This window comes from Neofelis nebulosa, chromosome 15 (assembly GCF_028018385.1).
Source record: "Neofelis nebulosa isolate mNeoNeb1 chromosome 15, mNeoNeb1.pri, whole genome shotgun sequence".
NCBI lineage: Eukaryota > Metazoa > Chordata > Mammalia > Carnivora > Felidae > Neofelis > Neofelis nebulosa.
The window spans coordinates 7,700,775-7,720,696 of NC_080796.1; the positions used below are offsets into that span (position 1 = coordinate 7,700,775).

Sequence of the window (19,922 nt, forward strand, 5' to 3'; positions counted from 1 at the left end):
GCTGATAAAGGTTAAGTGGGGTCAGAGTGGGGGCCTTGATCCCATAGCACTGGTGTCCTTGTAAGAAGGGGAAGAGACCACAGATGCCTCTTCCCCCCCCTCCCCCCGCCCCCGACCTCGACGTGTGCGCAGAAGAAAGGCTGGTGAGGACACGGGGAAGACAGCTGCGGCAGGCCAGGAAGAGGGGCTCTCATCAGAAGCGATATTCCCGGCCCCGTGACCTTGGACGTCCAGCCTCCAGAACTGTGAGAAAGTAAACTTCTCTTGTATGAGCCATCCAGTCTGTGACATTCTGTTATGGCGGCCAGAGCAGGCTAATGTGATTGATCGAATTTACATCTTTGATGGCATCATCCAGGGATAATCGGATACAGTGACTTAGTGCCAAATTTAAGGCGTTTAGACATGTTTCTAAAATTTTGTCTGAAATGCCAGAATTTCTCCCCTAACATATAGGTACTAGGCCCTGTATGGACAAGATTTCCACAAAAATATTTCCCACTGATCCCATTTTTCTCAAGCATTGACAACAAAGTTTGGGCTTTATTTCAGATGTTGTTCCTTACGACGTCACGAGACCAACAAGATTAGATTTAAATTTCTCATTTTAAAATAAATTGTTGATATGCTTTGATGCAAAACACGGACGTGTCATAGAAAATGAGTATTTTGCTGTCTTGATTTATAACTTTTCAATTAAATTGTTTTCTCATTTCATTGGATGTATGTTTTCTAACAAGTGGGACCACAAATCTAGAATGCAATGTGGGCTCAAATAGATATTATTCTTGTTTAAAAAGCTCCTGAATATTTCATGTTTGGAAATGCTTGAGCATGTTTAAGCACCCGGGACCGGTCCAGCTGGGACGTCGGCAGGAACCAGCGTGGGCAGATGACCAACCGATGGCAGTGGGAGGAGCTGCCCGGTGTTTGGTGCGTGTGAGGCCCCCAGACCCCCTGGGCAGCCCCAGCCAAGACTGATACCGAGTTTCCTGCCGGTCAAGCAGGAAGGGGACTCAGAGTTAGATTTCAGTTGTTTTCGGGAGAATGAAGAGCAGGTACGTCGAGCAGGCATGAGTCAGTAATCCGCGGCTGGCTTCTCTACGCGCGTGTATGTGCCACGCGAGTTATGTGAACACAGTCCTGAGTCAGACAGTGCCAGCTTAGATACACATGCACGCGGGCTCCCACCGGGCACGGTCACTGAGCTCGGCACGCTGCTGCCAGCAGCAGACGTTCAACCCCAAAATAATTATCGTTGGGTAAATTACCCACGAGGAGAAGGTTAAAAAGCCCTGGGGGCGAGAGGTGTGGAGGTGTGAATCTTTAGATTCTGGTTTGAACAAACTGGCTGTAAAATGCAATTTGGGAAAACCAGGAGCGTGCGTGTGCAAGGGAGGGAGGGGCATTGAGAGAGAGAGAGAGAGAGAGAATCCCAAGAAGGGGCTGAGCTGTCAGTGCACAGCCCGACGTGGGGCTTGATCCCACGAACTGTGAGATTGTGACCTGAGCCGAAACCAGGAGTTGGACGTTCAACCGATGGAGCCACCCAGGTGCCCCCCACCCCCCAAAGTCAGAAGTTTTATTGTCTCAGTCTATAAGAAGCCAGGGAATTGGGAGTTCAGGCCTGGTTTGGTGGCTCTATTATGTTGTCAACGGTTCTTGCTCTTTTTAGCTTTCCCATTCTTAATGTGTTGATTGCTTTCTCATTATTGCCAGATGGCTGCTGTACCTCCAGGAATCACATCTGCATTCCAGTGCAAAGGGGTACATATCTCATAAGCTCCAAGACTGTCACATGGCCACTTGTGGCTGCATGGCGGCTCGGAAAAAAAATAAAACAGTTGCCCTTTCAATGTCTACGGTAGATGAATCCATGTAGGTTGGTCACTCAAAATCCATTCCCCATTACTTTCTCTCTTGCCTTCCTCAGGCAGTAAGTGTTACAGGCAATTCTTCCTTCTTCCTTCTTGTCTTTCTTCTAACTCCCATGTGAAGGGGTTATTTATAACCTCACCAATTAGGCTGGGAATCCTGTGGGTCCCTGACATGTGCCCACCACCGCTAGAGAACATTTGTTGAATTAATACACTATAACTGCCTGCAGCTCTCACTTTCTGAAATTCTAGTCCTGTAGACAATTCTGCAGCAGGACTGGGGAAAGGTCAAGAAAAATAGAGACTGAGATATGTATGGAGCCTTGGAAGTCAGAGTGGTGGGATGTGGGATTCAATTTTTGTTTGACATTAGATTTTGACGTAGACACTCCTGATTCTGATAATGCTGGGCTGGATAATTCAGACCAATCCTCCCACCACACACAGTTTAAACAGCTAAATAAAATCTCTAAACAGCTTCTTAAAAGCATCAAAGACTTGCCCTGAGAGCAAGGACTTCTGGGGACAAGTTCGGAGAGGGGTCAGGATCTGGAGAGGTCAGCCCAGCAGTGGGGGCCAGTTTTGCCCTTTGGGGCATTTGCCAATCTGGAGTGGGGGGGGGGTGAGGCTGGGTTGGGCTTTTAGTGCTTTGTAGGGCTTGGGGAAAAGCCAGAGTCCAAGGACCACCAGGACTTAGGACGTGATAAAAACCTGCTTCGGCCCAGGATCCGAAAGGACAGCTCCTTGTGAATGAGGGTGAAGCGGAAAAAACCCTCCTCGGGCAGACCACGGTCATCTGGTTACCCCCGAAAATCTCAAACCACGAATTTGGAGTAGGGCAATTCTAGAGTGCTCGTGTCCCCCAGACACCTGGCAAAAGATGTAGAAAATCCTCCTTGGAGAAAGATAGCATCATCTCAGTCCTTGAGCTTCTGCAAATAACTGTTTTGTTTTTTTTTTTTAATACAATTTATTGTCGAGTTAGTAACATAACTGTGCACAGTGTGCTCTTGGTAGATGCCCATGATTCAACACTTACAACACCCAGTGCCCATCACCCACTTTCCCCTCTCCCCCATCCCTGATCCACCCTCAGTTCTCTGTATTTAAAAGTCTTTTATGGTTTGCCTCCCTGTTTGTAACTGTATATTTTTTTCTTTCCCTTCCCCCATGGGCTTCCGTTAAGTTTCTCAGCTTCCACATATGAGTGAAATCATATGGTATCTGTCTTTCTCTAATGTCACTTAGCCTAATTACCCTCCAGTTCTGTCCACGTTGTTGCACATGGCAAGATTTCATTTTTCATCGCCCAGTCGTATTCCATTGTATATATAAACCACATCTTCTTTATCCATTCCTCAGTTGGTGGACATTTAGGCTCCTTCCATAATCTGGCTATCGTTGAAAGTGCTGCTATAAACACTGGGGTACATGTGCTCCTATGAATCAGCATTCCTGCATCCCTTCGGTAAATTCCTAGCAGTGCTATTGCTGGGACGTGGGGTGATTCAATCTGCAAAGAAATTTTTCTAAAAAAGTTTGACATACAGTGAAAACTGGACATATGAGGAGCTAGGACACCATAAGCAAAAACCAGCAGAAATAAAAGACACTAGATCAGACCTGGAAGGAACTCAAAATATTTGAGCGATGGCATTTCCCTTTGATATTTTCTTATTGTTTTGGGGCCACAGAATTTATATAGCATAATTACCACCGTTAAAAGAAATGATTGGTGGGGCACTTGGGTGGCTCAGTCAGTTAAGCGTCCGACTTCGACTCAGGTCATGATCTCACAGCTCGTGGGTTCGAGCCCCGCGTCGGGCTCTGTGCTGCCAGCTCGGAGCCTGGAGCCTGCTTCGGATTCTGTGTCTCCCTCTCTCTCTGCCCCTCCCCTGATCACACACTCTCTCTCCCTCTTTCTCTCTCTCTCTCTTAAATAAATAAACATTAAAACATTTCTTAAAAAGGAGAAATGATTGGTATAACATTGAAAGCAGAAAACAGAGCTGGGAAGGAGCACACCACTATTCTGTTGCTGGTTTCTGAGATCAGTCAACTCTGGTGTTTGTCTCCTCTTTTCCATTTCCATATTTTCCAAATTTTGTTTAACGAGAATTGATACTGGGAGACACACGAGTGAAAGAGAAAGTGATAAAATGTATAACCCAGAGCACGGCTGGATTCACAGTGCACAACCTCCACAGCTGTCCAGGGTCCTGGGCTCAGAAGGACCTTGTGCTTGGTTTAATGCTCTGCTGCTTCGGTCTTGAAATTCTTCGTTTTTTTTGTTTTTTTTGTTTTTTTTTTTTTTAATGTTTATTTATTTTGAGAGAGAGAGAGTGTGGAGGAGGGACACAGAGAGAGGGAGACACAGAATCTGAAGCAGGCTCCAGACTCCCAGCACAGAGCCCCACGCTAGGGCTCGAACCCGTGAAGCCCTAGATGATGACCCAAGCCAAAGTCGGACGCTCAACCGACCGAGTCACCCAGGCGCCCCTGTCTTGAAATTCTTAATGACTTTTTAACAAGGAGTCCTGTTTTCATTTTGTCCTTGGCCTCCCCAGTCCTGCGTAGCCAGTCCTGACCCAGAGGCAATCAAATGCTGATCCGATGACCCCGTGTCAACACTACGACTCGCCCTAGTAGGTGCACTTCGCCGTTGAAAGGCGTCTAGTTTCCAGGTTGCAGGTGTGGCCAGGCAGCTGCAGGACATGTCGAGGTACGGAGCAAAGACCCCAGGGCCAGGAGCGTGCAGAGCCCGTCCTAGTCTAGGACTAGCTCTCCGTAAGCCATCCCTTCCAGCTCTCCAGCCGTTGGAATCGCAACCGTGAGCGGCACAGTTAGCACGCCGGGGTCCGAGCGGATCAACGCCGATGGGTTTGTTTTCGCGCGCACTCTGCAAGGTACCCGGTGCTCGGAGATCGGCTCCAAACCGTGATGCGCTTCCAGCCCCCCCCCCCCCCCCCCCCCCCCCGCGCCGGGACTTGCCGGTCACGTTCCAGGACGTGTGCGCTTGCTTACTGGACGCGCTGACTTCTCTGGAATTTCTTTCACTGCCCTGTCAGACAGCCCCACACAGGAGGCACGGTGAGTTTCCCAGGCGCCGGGCCAGAGGCGTCAAGTGGGCACGTGACAACCCTGCGGTTTACTGAACGTGTAGCAACTTCCCGGCCCCTGCTAGGCTCTTACCATAACCCCTTGAAATGGATTGGTAGTACTCTTACCCCCACAATTATTTCAGATCAGGAAACCGAGGTTTAAGAAGGTTAAGAAAGTCGCCCGAAGAGGTCTGGCTCCAAAAGCACGTGCCCTTGACAACTGCACTGGACCAACGCCAACAACAGAGTCCCGCTCGGGGTCTGGCTGCCCCGACCCCAAAGTCAGATGGTGGGGGGGGGGGGAGGTGGAAGCTGCGAGGGAAAAACGCCACTGGGGGCTTTTGCAGGGGCTGGGGCGTGAAGGGCACGACAGTTTGGGAAAACCCACCCTAGCAGCCCTGGCCCCGCCCCGGCCCCGCCCCGCGGCCGCACGCCCGCCCACCTCCCACCCCCGCGCCGCCGCGGGCACCTGCGGGCGGCAGCCGCGCGCGCACACACCGCCCCCTCGCGCAGCGCCCACCTCTCCCCGCGCACGTGTTCCGAGGCCCCGCCCCCGCTCCCGCCCCCGCCGCAGGTGTCCGGGGAGAGGCGGGCCGGGAGGGCGCGCTCGCGGGACCGGGGCCCGGGCGTCCCCGCCGCGCCGCGCGGTCCTCGCCGAGGCAGAGGCGGCGGCGGCGGCGGCGGCAGCAGGTGGAGCGGGTTCCCGGTCCGGCCCGGGGCTCCGGCCCCTCCGCACCCCCCCCCCCCCCCGCCCCCAGACCTGTGCTCCCGGAAGGGAGCCGCCGGCTGCTCCGGGGTCCGCGGCGGGGAGCTCGCCGGGCGGCGCGGGCGGGGCCCCGGTGGCGCGCCCGCCTCCCCCTCCGGCTCGCGCGCGGGAAGCGGCGGCTCTTCCCCGGGACTCCGGGCGCTCCTCGCGCGGCCCTCGCCGGCTTTGCCTCGGGGGCCCTCTAGCCTTGTCCGCCGGAGTTCTCCACCGACCGCTTTCCTCCATTTGGGGACACTTCCCGCCGGCGACGCCCGAGCGCCCCCTGAGGGTCCGGCCGCCGGAGCTGCGGGGTCCCGGCCCTGCTCGCCGCCCCCGACCCTCGGGAGGCTCTCCCGCCGGCCTGCCTCCTCCCAGCCTCCGGCCTCGACGCGGGGGTGCGGACCTGGTCCCGTCTGCGCCCCCCAACACCCCCGGAAGGAGTGCGGTCCTCCGAGGCCCCGCCGCCGGCCATGGCCTTCACTTTTGCCGCTTTCTGCTACATGCTGTCCCTGGTGCTGTGCGCCGCGCTCATCTTCTTCGCCATCTGGCACGTGAGTAACCGGCCGCGGCTTCTAACTCTTGCCGTGCGCCCCTTCCCGGCTTCCCTGAAGTGCACCTGAGGCAGGGGACAGGTGGCGGCATCCCGAGCCGGCGGCCCCGCGCTCCCTCGGAGCCCGGCTGCTGGCGGGAGGAGCGCAGGTTCCCGGGCGAGCCCCCCACCAGCCCCGGTGCGGGGCCCGGGGCGCGCGGCTGCAACCCCCCGCCCAGCCGGCTCCTCCCTGCCCGCAGTTGCGGACCCGGCGGTTAGTCGAGTAACTATACCAACTAACCCGGAACGTGTCAGCGTCTGGCCAAGGCACGTTTGGAGACAAAGTGGGAGAGGGCGCGCGGCGAGTCGGGACCGGAGGGCAGGGGACCGGAGGTGGAGGTCGCCTGTCCCGCGGCGAGTCTCCCCGTCCTCCGCTGCCACCAGCCCCTGCAAGACCCCAGCAGGTGGCAGACTGTCGGCGCCGGCGTTCCGCCGCCCTCCCCGGGCTACGCGGGCTGGGGGCCGTGGAGGTGGGCCGCGGGTCTGCAGGCGCGCTGTGGGTCCCCGGCGTGGAGCGCTTCTGCGTGGGGGCCGGGGGAGGCCGCAGCGCGGAGACCAAGCAGCGCCGGGCAAGCCCACCGCCCTCAAGGCCCCCTGCTCTCGCCCGCGGGGGGCCGGTGGGGAGGGGAATGGTGAGGTGGCCAGTTCCGGATGGAGCCCGCGGCGCGCAGCCTCCCGGCCCAGCGAGCCCGGAGGCGGGGAGGGACCCCGGGATGGATTCCCGGACGCTCGTCTCTGGCGAGCCCTGCGGAGCGCGCCTGCAGGGGCAGGTGCCGGGGAAGCAGACCAGAAGGGTTGCGGGGTGGGTGGGATGCTGGTGTTTCGTAGGAGAGGTTTCTAGAGCGTGAGACTAGACTAGCGCAGCCCCTGGTACAGGCTCTCTGAGAGCGAGGACAGAGACCGGGCGGCAGGGAAGATGCTTGCTGGGCTTCCTTCCACAGCCCCAAAGTGAGAGTTGACCTGGGTGGTCCCCAGGCTTCCCCTTGCGTCTGGATGGTGCAAGTCTGTGCATCAGTCGGTTTAGGAATCTAGGGGGAATTGGGGGTGAGGTGGGGTGGGGGGAGAAGGAATTCAGACACAGGAATTTCAGGGCGGATCAAAAATCCTGTGGTGGGAAGTGATGGCATTTTGTGGCCTCTCCTCTGCCCCAGGATCCCAGGTCTAATCCTCGCTACAGCATTGAGTCTAGAAGTTGTTGACGGTTATTAGGGGAGAATGAAACTTTACCTAATTTAGAACGAAAAGGGGTGCAGGGCAGATCATGCCCAAACAGGGCAGCACATACGTGCTCATGTCTTCAAGGGAGTTTTCTCTGCTTCCTTGGATTTGGGGAGCTTCCTTGCATTTCAGAAGGCTCATGATTCCCTTTTTTCAGACACTACACTTGCTGTTTCTTCGTGTCTTTGCCTTGGCTAGAGGGTGGCAGGAACCAGGGACTCCATCAAACTGCCAGGATTGGAGTTGTCTGAACAAGCCTCTGAAGCAGAGCGGGTAACCAGCAAGAATAATTTGCTGTCACTCAGGGGAAGATAATAAATAATTCAAGAGCAGGTTAATTAAATGGATGGTGGGTGCCGCTCGTTGACTAACAGATGTGTGAATCAAAGCCAGGCGTGCTGTGATCCATTGCCCCGCCAGCCAGGTCCCCAGCGCCCACCCCCTTGGCCAGGGGTAGTCGAATGCTGTCAGGTCCCTGTCAGGTCCCGACCAGATTCCCAGTGGGAGTGCTGAGATTCCAGTTTCTTTTTTTTTTTTTAATTTTTTTTTTTTCAACATTTTTTATTTATTTTTGGGACAGAGAGAGACAGAGCATGAACGGGGGAGGGGCAGAGAGAGAGGGAGACACAGAATCGGAAACAGGCCCCAGGCTCCGAGCCATCAGCCCAGAGCCTGACGCGGGGCTCGAACTCACGGACCGCGAGATCGTGACCTGGCTGAAGTCGGACGCCTAACCGACTGCGCCACCCAGGCGCCCCGAGATTCCAGTTTCTAATAATGAAAGGAATCTGTGCTGTTTGAATCCACATTAGAGGAAGCATTCCCGAGTCTCTAGCCTCTTGTTTCTTTCGTCTGTTCCTTCTCCCTTCCTCCGGATCAAACAGCCCAGAGCCTCCCCTCATTGATTGGGCTGCTGAACACTGAAAGGGGAAATCGATGCACATGTTGTATGTGTGGGTGTTGCTTATATGGTGGTAATTACTTCAAGGGAAATTTAGGAGAGCGAGTTCTGGGTTGGGCGGTGGTTTGCTTTCTTTCTGGCTTCTTCCTCAGATATTTTTTGATCTGATAAGGCGTATCGATCGCTTAGCCTATGTGAACATCCCCAGGAATGAATTGGGCACTTAACATACACCGCAGCTGGGGCCATGCCCCGTTTCCGGGTCTAGGCCAAGTCACGAAGACGGCACTTTCTTCTTGTCAATGGTACACACCTGCTTAGGGGTCATGATGGTGGCTACTGGCATTGAGTGTGGACAGCAGGCCGGTTCTAGGCACCGACTGTTTACTTCCCACCGGAGGCCTGGGAGAAAGGGTGGCTGTGGCCATAAGCATATCGCTTTCAAGTCTCATGTTTCACTTTGAAAATTTATTTGCGTTTGTTTTCAAATGAAAATATTTTGAATTACCGGTTAATTTTACATCAGACGCTATTTGCCACATTTGGAATGTACAGAATGTGAGGGTTTGTTTTCCGGTGTGTTTGTGTGTGTGTGGCTTTGCACGCCTGTGGGCACATGGGCTCTTTCTGCCCCGGAAGCCCTTTACTCCTCACAGCAGACATCTTATGGACCAGGGAACTGTGGATCAGAGAGGTTATGAAACTTGCACAGCTGCTGTGTGTCAGAACTGGGACTGCAGCTGAGTCCGAGCCTGGTGTGCCCGTGTCTTTTTTCCAGCTGTGGTTATTATCTTTGGCGTGTTTAACTTTGATAATAGTGGATCACGCTTTTACCCAGAGGATTACGTTTCTCTGCATAAATACGATATCTGGAGCTGGAACTTCTGGCTGGAATCATAATCACAGAGACACCTAACATGTGTCCCTTTTAAGAGGAGGAGATTCTGTTTCGTTTTGTAAAAAAAAAAATCAGTGTTTCTGCTTATAAAACGATACAGGCTCCTTGTGGAAAATTTCGAAAATACAGGGACATCTATAGAACAAGATCACCGTTAACCTTATTCTCCAGAAAAGATTTGGGTGTTTCTTCTTTCAAACATTGCGTGTTTTAAAAAATTGCCTCTGGATGTTTAGAAGGAAGAAGAGGTGTTGTGTAGGGTTTCGGATGTGGACTGATGTCCGTTTCCAGCCAGGATAAAATGAGCAGCGTTTACTGGCACCAGGCCTCTCAGCACCAGCTTGGTTGGGCCTTTTGCCGACTGTCACGTTTGTATAAATACAGATGAAATCAGTCTTTGAAAAGATCAAAGTTTCATTTTCAGGGTTTTGGCTTTTAAAGGTTTTTTTTTTTTATGTTTATTTATTTTTGAGAGAGAGAGAGAGAGAGAGAGAGAGAGCGCGCGCGCGCGCGCGCGCGCGCGTGAGTGGGGGGAGGGGCAGAGACAGATGGAAACACAGACCCCGAAGCAGGTTCCGGGCTCCAAGCTGTCAGCACAGAGCCCGACGCGGGGCTCGGACCCACAAGCTGTGAGATCACCACCTGAGCCGAAGTTGGACACTTAACCGACTGAGCCACCCAGGCACTCTTAAAATTTTTTAGTACCTAGAGTCACTTTTAAGAACACCTGAGTTTTGACAGCATAGGAATAAAATTAACGCCCGATAATACTTGCTCCGGTTCCGGGCAGTGTGTGCCTCGGGAGAGGTTTCACACCCTGACAAAGGATCACAACACGTGTTCACCAAGAGGCGGTGTTGCGGGCAGAACGTCCTTGCACCTGGGCCTTTCAGCCAGTTCCAGCCTGTCACAGGTCCAGCCCTGGGGACCGAGTAAGCCTCTCAGGGTTTCCAGGCGTCCATCTGGAAACGTGAAGTGGCTTATGTGAAACGGTAGGGCGCCGGGGGCTACACAGCCTGTTTTTTTGAGACCCTGCTTTGGTCTGCTTGGGTAAGGGTGCCTGTTCCGTCTGGGACAGCTCATCCCCTCTTGCAGCTGAGGTCCCTAGCAAGCGGTGTGGACGCCTCTCCAGCCCCCGCCTGGAGGAAGGAAGCTCCGTGAGCACCTGTTCTGGGTCACCGGGTTTCTCCAGAGCCGGGATGGTGCTCGGCAAGTACGAGGGCTCAGCGAACACCCGCAGGATAGCTTCTCCTTCTCCTTGGGCTCCACACGCTTCTGGCCGATGGAGCTCGTTTCTCACGTGGCTTCTGCCCCCGGGTGGTTTGGGCACGTGTGTTTTCTGCCGTCCCAGCACCTGGAAACTTGGGAACCTGTTGTGTTCCAGAAGAAGACTGGCCATCGGGGCGGTGCAGGGCACGGGGCGGGGCTTGTGTGGGGGGCACGGGGTGGGGACAGGTGCTGGCTGTTCCCAGAGAGAGCGCCTTCCATCGGGTGTGACAACTGGGCTGGCTGCCCCTGCAGGGGACAGCCTACAGCATCATCGTGGTGGGTCCCCCACCGTCAGGTGGCAGAGGGGAGGGAGGAGCAGAAGGAGGGGCATGGGCCCCCAGCCTGAATGCTCGATGAGGTTCCCGGCCCGGCTGGGGAGGGATGTTGTGGGCCCACAGTGACGTCTGACTGTGATGTTCGAGTTGCTGAACAAACAGCAAAGGCAGATACGGTTGTGATCGGAGCATCCTCCTGTCCTGGCCCTGCAGCCGTGCTGGGCCCAGTCCCCTCCTGCACTGCGAGGCCCGTTCACCTGGCTTGACTCCCGTCCGGCACCCCCACCCCTGCCCACGGCCTGCATGGGGTTCTCCGCTGCTGTTCTCCCTCCGGGCAGGTCTGCAGACTGGCTCCCTCCTGACCCCACGCCCGCTGCCCGGTGGATGTCCGGTCTCCTGTGTCCTGTCGGCCATGCCCTCAGGGGTCCCCGCAGGACCTGGCATCTGTCACAGTCTCGTGCCCTCTCCACGGCCCCTGCTTTTCTTGGGCGGGGGGGAGGTTGGGCAGGGCTCTCTTGCATGCACTCTGCTGTCCTGGTCGTGGCCCCATGTGACTGGGACCATTTCCTGTGCCCCACCCTGTGCCACCGGCCCTCACCCACCTCCAGCCAGCTCTCACCACTGCTCTCGGCCCCTTGTGCTCATGGTCTCCGAGGGACCCGCCAGGGACTCCCTGTCTGCCGCCTGCCCATGCCCAGGGCCGCTGGAGTGGGGTCGTGTGTGGCTCACCTTCACCTCCTGACCCTCCGGTCAGGTGATCCTGTCTGGTTCTTTTGGCTCCTGCGATGCTGTTCCAGATCCGTGGTGTTTTCCCAGAGCCCCTGAAGGCCCAGCCCTCTCCTTGCAGAAGATCTCCCTTGGGGCTGACGGAGAGGGCACAGTCACTGACAGGGACACCTGGACGCCTGCCTGTCCCTGAACTAATGCCTCTGCTGCCACATTTCTCCTTCCTTCCCAGACTCGGAGCCTCTCCTGCCGGAGGCTCCGTCTTCCCCTGCTGGCGCCCGGGGATGTTGCCCGCCTCCTGTCCCCAGCTCCCGCATCCTCGACCACCGGTCCGTCCCCCGGAGTCTCTGAGCCTGCGGATGAGCCATTTGTCCGGGCCCTCCTGACTCGGGGGCCGGAGTCGCCTCACCTCGTCCTGCCTCCCCGCTCCCTCTTTCTGTTCTTGTAGCAAGTGCACAGAAGAGCAGAGTCCGAGAAGCCCCCTGGTCGCGTCATCTGGAATCAGCAGATGTTAGCACTTTGTTGCTTTGATTTCTTGTCCACACTGTTTCAGGCATTTATTTCCTCTGGCCGCCGCCTCGCACCCACCTCTTCTCCGGTGGCCGTGGCCTCGCGCCTACCTCTTCTCCGGTGGCCGTGGCCTCGCGCCTACCTCTTCTCCGGTGGCTGTGGCCTATCTGTGGCCTTGACGCTCTGGCCCGCATCCTCCTCGTGGCTGCTCTCATGGCCTCTGTGTTCCTCCTCGTCTCCTCTTCCTCCCCTGCCTCCACTGACCTGTGGCTGCCCAGTGCCCATGTGCCGGTGCCCCCGACCCTGCAGACTGTGTGTCGGGCCGCCTGCCCCACACCCTCGGCCGTGCCCTCCCTGTCCCCACGGTGACCGCCCACGGTGGCCCGGTCTCCCCGTCAGCATGTATCCCCGCCCCCCCGCCCCGCAACCTCGGCCCAAACCCTCGCTCTCAGAGCGTGCCCTTCCAGACCAGCACCCTTGGTTAAATGTCACCGGGATGACCCCCACCCCCCAGCCCCAGCCGCCGGGAGTGACCATCGTTCCCACTAATAGGACCTCTCCGTGTTACCTTCCTACCACTTTCGTGGCGGCCCAGTTAACAGTTCGACCTCATTCCTGGTCTTCCGTGTTCTGGACGTTCTCACCTTCCTGCAGGTACCTGCTCGGGCTGTCCCCCCGGGGCACTCTGCCCACACCTGTGTTCACCTGCGCTCTGCCCCAGCCTCTGTCCTCGGCCCCCTGGTCTGAGCACTGCCGCCGGATCAGCGGTCCCTTTTGTCTCTGCACGTGGACTGTAAGCTCTTCTGGGGCGGGAACTGCCCCCCTCATTTGTAACCTGCGTCCTCTGCAAACGTCCCTGTGGTCGGATCTGGGTAACTTACTGCCCCAACCCAGGCTGACAAACTCCTGCTCAGCGGACGGTCTCCCAGACCCTCCTGGTTACAGCAGCAATCCAGGTGCTTGTTAAAAATGCACGTTCCTGGGCCCCACTGGAGACCCACCTGGGAGGTGGGAGCCCAGAATCCCCGAGTTGGGGGAGACGCTCGATGCGGCATGTCAGCCTGGGTGCTGGGGAGGAGGGCCACGCTGGTCTTTGGTTCCGAACGGCAGATGTCGGGACAAGTAGCCGTCACACAGTCTGACAGGACGATGTTGGGGCCGCGCCAATTAATGTTTTGCGATGGCGGGCGCACGGCGTCCCGCAGCACCTGTGTTTGACCATGGGTGATCGTGATATACACCATTCTTCTGTCCCTTGAGGGCCGGGTGTGGACAGTCCCCTTGTGGCTCAGATAAGGCAGATACTAAGTGCCAGCTTGATGTCTTTGCCATTTGGATTTCTTTTGACTTGCTTCTTCTTCTGGGAGAGGGAGGACCCTTAGAAAAAGGCTGCGGACTGTGTTAGCTTAGAGAAGAGAGTCACCACGTCCTGGCATGGCACTGTGGCTGGGCACACGAGGTACACACCCAGATCCGTGGGGCTGGAGGTGGAGGCAGGATCTTTCGTAGCCGGGACCTCTGTGTGTCAACACAGGTGACTGAGACTTGCAGGAACTTCTTTTAATGCCTCTTGGAATGTGATTAATTCCTGTAAAGGTTACCGAAAATCCCCAGCGCACAATTAAATCCTGAATTGGTCTCTGAGTACCAACCCAGAACCCAGCGATGAGGCTGGCAGATATTTTTAATTTGACATGGAAGGAGAGGCAGGCATGAGGCGTTCTCACACACGCTGAAATAAAGCCCAAACACAAAACACTGAAAAAGGTACAGAAATCCCAAGAGTAAGCTGCGAGGCTGTCACGGAGCCACCGACATGCCCGTGTGCTCAGCGTCCGGGGTGTGAGGACGGCACAGCCTTGGTTGGGGGGCTCCCTGCCACGGGCATGCTCCCGGCATGGTGGCCGCGTGGCTCGGCCACTGGAGGCTGTTACAGTGTCGTGTGTCCGCCTCCGCGGGTCCGCGTCCGTCTCACGCCCCGGCGCCACAGCACGCCCAGGTTTGTGTTTACTCCTCCCTCTTGGACCTAAGTTCTGCACGTTCTTCCACGTGTGACCACGTGTCTTGCCGTGGTCGAGCCTGCTTGGGCTTAGCAGCGACCCCTGGGAAAGCTGCAGATTGTTGGCCCCTGTCCACAGGCGACCCAGGGTCAACGTGTAGGTGACCCGGGGTTAGTGCGTGCATGTGACCTGGGGTTAGTGCACACATGTGACCTGGGGTTAGCATGCACACGTGACCTCGGGTTAGCGTGCACACGTGACCTCGGGGGGGGTAGCACGCACACGTGACCTGGGGTTAGCGCATGCCTCAGGCTGCACGTCTGCTGTCCGTGAGATAGAATTGATGGAGGGCAGGCTCTGCCGTCCCTCTTATGCATTCGTGGCCACGATGAACCGGTGCGGAGCGTGGCTGTGGTCGGTGGCTCTGACTGGTTGTGAGGGGAATGGCAGTCACCTCTTTGTAGCCTGGTTTGTGTTGTGAATCCAGAAGCCTCCTTGAAGAAGAGGGAGCCAGTGGCTTTGGGGACAGTGATGGCCACCCCCGGGGAGTGCCCGGCTGTCCAGCGAGCGCGTGGGTGCCTTGCACCTGGGCCGAGCCCGTCTGCTCCGAGACTAGTGGACGCAGCAGTCCCAAGGGGACTGTCAGAGGACCGGCTCGCCCCCCCCCCAGGACTCGGCGCCGCAGGCCTCGGCACCCCTGTGTGACGGGGCTCTGAGAATGGACCTCCCGTCACCACCTGGCCCCCACGCTGGCCTCTCGCTGAAGGGTTTGTGGGCGCCTCTGTGACGGGCAGGCAGAGGAGCTCGCCTGCTCTTGCCGCCTTCTTAGCCCAGCTGGTGCCGATCAGGGCTGTGGAGCCGGACGGGCACACCTATCCGGTGCCCCTCATTTCACCGTCTGGTCCAGGTCCAGACTTGGGCAGCCTCGTCAGGACCCCGGGTTTGTCTGCTTCTGGCCTTGGCTGGCCTTTCTCTGAGTCTGCCTGGCTACCTGCCTGGGACGGGGACCTCACGCGGCCTGGCGGTTTCTACCTTGGGCTCTGTCTGGCTCCCCTGCTCTCTTAACTTTTATTTATTTTTTTTATGGTAGTGAAATACACGTAACATAAAACTTACTGTTTTCACCCAGTTTTAAGTGCTTGTTTCAGTGGCATTGAGCACATCCCCACTGTCGTGCAGCACCCCCCCCCACGCCCCCCCCAGAACCTTCTCCTCCCGAACTGAAACTCTGTCCCCACCAAACGCCGACCCTCACTGCCCACCCAGCCCTGGTACCACTGCCCTCCTACCTCCTGCTTCCCATCTCTGTGACTGCTACCACTCCATGTGCATGTGTAAGCCTGTGTCTGGGCACAAGTTCTTTGTGTGTGTGTGTGTGTGTGTGTGTGTGTGTGTGTGTAAGCCTGTGTCTGAGCATATCTGTATGCGTGTGTAAGCCTGTGTCTGAGCACAAGTTCCACGTGTGTGTGTAAGCCTGTGTCTGGGTACAAGTTCTGTGTGTGTGTGTGTGTGTGTGTGTGTGTGTGTGTGTAAGCCTGTGTCTGAGCATATCTGTATGCGTGTGTAAGCCTGTGTCTGAGCACAAGTTCCACGTGTGTGTGTAAGCCTGTGTCTGGGTACAAGTTCTGTGTGTGTGTGTGTGTGTGTGTGTGTGTGTGTAAGCCTGTGTCTGAGCATATCTGTATGCGTGTGTAAGCCTGTGTCTGAGCACAAGTTCCACGTGTGTGTGTAAGCCTGTGTCTGGGTACAAGTTCTGTGTGTGTGTGTGTGTGTGTGTGTGTGTGTGTGTAAGCCTGTGTCTGAGCATATCTGTATGCGTGTGTAAACCTGCGCCTGAGCACATAGAACTTGTTCTATGTGCGCATGCAAGCGTCTGTCCGAGCACATCCGTGTGCGTGTGTAAGCCTCTGTCCATGCACAAGTTCCGTGTGCGTGTGCAAGCCTGTGTCCGAGCAGGATGCCCTGGAGATTCCTCCGTGTTGAGGCACATGTCAGATTACATCTGTTGTGTGTGTTCCATGGTGTGAATATCCGTCCTCTGCTGGGGCCACCTCGGGAGGGGGGGCGGTTATGTGCCCGTGCTGCTGGGGACATGGGCGTGCACATATCTCTGGTGCCCCAAAGTGGAAACACGGGATGGAGTGGAAATTCTGTGTTCTTTCCAGGCAGAGACTCTGGTCCTGTCTGTGCTGCGCCAGATCCGTCTGGACATCTGACCCCTGGGGCTGGCCTCTCTCCGCCTTCCTCCTGGACGGGGCTGACCAACAGCACAGCAGCACTCGCCCTGCGTCCGCTCGTGGGCTTGGGTATCTGGTCCGTGTTGCTGCGTTCCTCGGGAGTCCTCAGGTCTTGTGGGAGAACAAAGTAGTTACAGAATATTTTGTCAAGTTTCCGCTTTGGGTCCTGGGTGTACAGGTTTTATGGGATGCAGCTCTTGGCTTTGCCGGGGAAAACGCCCCTTGGCGCAGTCATTTCTTCCTAGGGATTTTCTTTGGCAGAGAATGGCGTTTTCTCCCCGATTTTAGGCCTGAGAACTGAGGAATGCACCTGAGTGAGGAACGGAGAACTCAGGGATCTTGTGAAAATGTTGTTGTTCATTAAAGCCTTATTTGCATTTCCGCTCTCACAGTGTAGGAGGAGGCCCGGAGGCCCAGCTCTGCGGAGGAGGCGTAGGCGGCCGCCAGGGGGAGGACCAGGCAGCTCACCTGGGCAGGGAGGAGCTGGGAGAAGGCGTTTGTCAGCTCATGGGGCCCATTAGGAGGATGGCTTCATTTTCTAGTCCCTTTAAGTTGCCTTGAGTCGCAAAAGTGGCTTAAAAAAACCAAGTAGGTTTGTAAAAATGTAATTTCCCTCAGTTTGTCTGTCCCTGTCTCTCACACACAGTTGCCAGCACAACAAAATACTCCGTAACAGTGAAAACCCCACCCTTTCCTGGCCGCACGTTTTGGGAGGATGCCTTTGCTTTCCTCTGTCCCCCCACCCCTGGGTGAGGGTTGGCGGGCCGGTGGGGGAGGCAGGGGTGCCCGCGTGCCCATGGTTTGGGCTGAATCCCTCCATGGGGGCAGTTGACCAGACAACATTCACCCAGCCCTGGTCTGCCTGGGGGTGGTCAGAACCTGGAACTGCCCGTTTTGGGGGTTGGCTGGACGCCCTCTGGCCAGAATGGAGTTGTAAGTGGTCCTTTGCAGTGTCTGTAAAAACCCTAGATGCGCTCAGGACATGTTTCTGACTGAATAACACCCTGATCTCTTTTCTGTCTACCACGTAAGGAACCGCAGGCCAAGATACCGCGAACCCACGTTATGTCCCCTCTCCGTCCCTTGGCTTCCCATGCCCAGATTTCTCAGGATGTGGCCGCACGGTGCCCCACCGCCCCCTGCGGCTCCTCCCGCTGACCAGCTGCTGGGAGTCTGCGGCTGGTGGGGAGGCCTGGAGTCAGGGGCGCCGGGGCCTCAACCACTCTGTCTCCTTCCTCCGTCCTCTCTTGCTTTGACCTCCTTTTGTTCCTTCTTGCTGGCGTAGATCTGGACCTGCCAGAGGCTGCACAGTATTACTGAGCCCAGCCGGGGGGCCCCAGGGCCAGGTGGGTGGCTGGCGGCGCCCCCTCCCCCAGAGCGAGGAGAGCTCTGGGCTGACATTTCCAGAGCAGCCTTGGGCGTCGTTGCTGGTTTCGCCTTCACACGGTCCATTTTGGCGCTGGGATACGGCTCTCCTGCTGGGGAAAAATGCAGGGGAGGAACGCAGAATCTTGGAGCCGACTTCCTTGTTTTTTTCTTATTGGCAACTGATTCATGAACCCTAAAAAAAGAGTTGATGGCAACACAGCCAGCTAGCCATAGCAGCCCAGATGGTCCTCTATATAATAGAGACATTTGTCTCTTGGATAAAAAAATATTTAAATGTGTTCTGTGAGCTGATTGAGAAAAGGAATCAGCAAGTGCAGGGCTTGTGGGCATGGAAGAAGCCCAGTGATTCCAGCCCCCAGAGTGCGAAGATTAGGAAGTGGGAATTGGCGGTAGAGAGGGCGGCTGCGAGGGGGGCCCTGTGGGAGAGATGGCTCCAGGGTGCCCCCCCATCCTACCCCCCGGCCTGCAGGCCGGACGTAACCCACCCTGGGGCGTGCCGCAGGCACGGGGGCTGGGACGTGTGTGCGCACAGACACGGAGCTCCACGTAACCCACCGTGGGGCGGGCTGCGGGCACGGGGCATGGGGACCAGACCTGTGTGCACGTGGACGTGGAGGGGCTGCCAGCTGGGGTGGGTTCACAGCAGCTGTGGGGAGACCAGGGCCAAAGAGAACACGTTTGTGCCAACCGTTTCCAGATCCCACACTGAACAGAGAGGCAGACGATCCCGCTCCCCTCCCCTTCTCGCTGGAAATGGAGCAGGCCTGGTTGCCGCGTGTCCTGGGCAGGCCGTTGCATGGGGATCCTCGGACGATCGGGGGCGTCAAGCTGTCGCTGGCCGCTTTGTGAGCAGGGAGGGGTGGGTGACCGCCCGGGGCGGAAGTGGGTAGTGGCGGCGGGCAGAGACGCGGGATCGTCATCTGGAGCTGGGGATCGAGCCAGATGCGCAGAGCATCAAGCCCCTTCCTCGTTACTGGAGCGTGACTCATCCCAGGGTGGTTTTTCTTGGAGGTTCTGAGGGCGATGAGGGAATTGAGCCGAGGCCAACAGAGCATATGTGCTGAGTGCAGAGAAACGAATGGAGAGAAATGTGTTTCGTCTCGACACCCTTTTCCCTCATTGGCTGGCATTGGCAGTTTTAGAACCAAAAGTCATGCCCTGGAAAGGGGCTGGCAGCTACCCGGGCAGGTGCTGATGCCAAACGGTGTTCTCCCGCACCCGCTGTGTGGATGTGCAGTCCCTGAACCTCCTGGTGCGTGTGCATGTGCGTGCATGTGAGCGCACATGTGCCCGTGTGCATGTGTGTGAGCATGTGTGAAGGTGAGTGTGCAGGTGTGTGTATGTGTGGGCATGTGTGCAGGTGTAAGTGCACATGTTCCCGTGTGCATGGGTGTGAGCATGTGTGCAGGTGTGTGCGTGTGCATGTGTGAGCATGTTTGCAGGTGCATGTGAGTGTGCATGTGTCTGGGTGTGTGTATGTGTGAGCATGTGTGCAGGTGAGTGCGCGCAGGTGCATGTGTGCGCATGTGTGTGAGCATGTGTGCAGGTGCGTGTGTGTGTATGTGAGCATGTGTGCAGGTGACTGCAGGCGCCTGTGAGTGTGTATGAGCACTGTGTGGGTGTGTGAGCATGTGTGCAGGTATGTGCGTGTGTGAGCATGTGTGCAGGTGAGTGTGAATGTGTGCGGGTGCGTGTGTGCATGCATGTGTGTGTAGGTGTGCATGTGTGTGCGTGCGTGTGTGTGAAGTGAGGGCTCTGGACAAAGCGGTCTCCGAGGTCCCCGTCCAGCTCTGGAATCCTGTGGTTCTTCTGTGCTCACTACATGCATCTCGTTCTCTTCCTGTTCTCCGTGTGTGGCTTTCTTTCCCACGGCCTTGCCGGGCACTTGGGGTCAGATTCCCGAGCAGGGCTGTATCAGCTGAGGTTCTTCGGGGTCGGTTCTGGCCACCTTACTCAAAGGGGTTTTTGGGAAGGGGGGGTGGAGTGCACATACGATGCGTGGCAGCTCTGGGACACAGACCTGACACACAGAATAATGTGGGTTAGGCCACTGGTCTTCCTCTTCCTGTCCTTGAATCGCTGCTTCTGAGGATGGAGAATCTTCGAGGCTTGTGCCCCTGTTGGCACATGTTGCACTGAGGGGTGAGTAGAAGTGTCGTGGGGTCTCCAGGCACCTGGATTCACCAT

At 56.7% G+C, this 19,922-nt stretch overlaps 1 protein-coding gene across 9 annotated transcripts in view; it reads left to right on the forward strand.

Moving 5' to 3' along the window:
- Positions 1 to 5,720: 5,720 nt before the first annotated feature.
- The window catches only part of CNIH3 (cornichon family AMPA receptor auxiliary protein 3), a 135,640-nt gene continuing 121,438 nt past the window's right edge, over positions 5,721 to 19,922 (forward strand). For 2 of the 9 annotated variants that reach the window (XM_058699990.1, XM_058699992.1), the window contains exon 1: positions 5,721 to 6,274. In XM_058699990.1, coding sequence (XP_058555973.1) covers positions 6,194 to 6,274 — 81 coding nt within the window. In that variant the 5' untranslated portion in view covers positions 5,721 to 6,193. Of the gene's footprint in view, positions 6,275 to 7,396; positions 7,804 to 19,922 lie in introns of those variants that run through there. The other 7 variants (XM_058699988.1, XM_058699989.1, XM_058699993.1 and 4 more) reach the window with 6 other exon arrangements.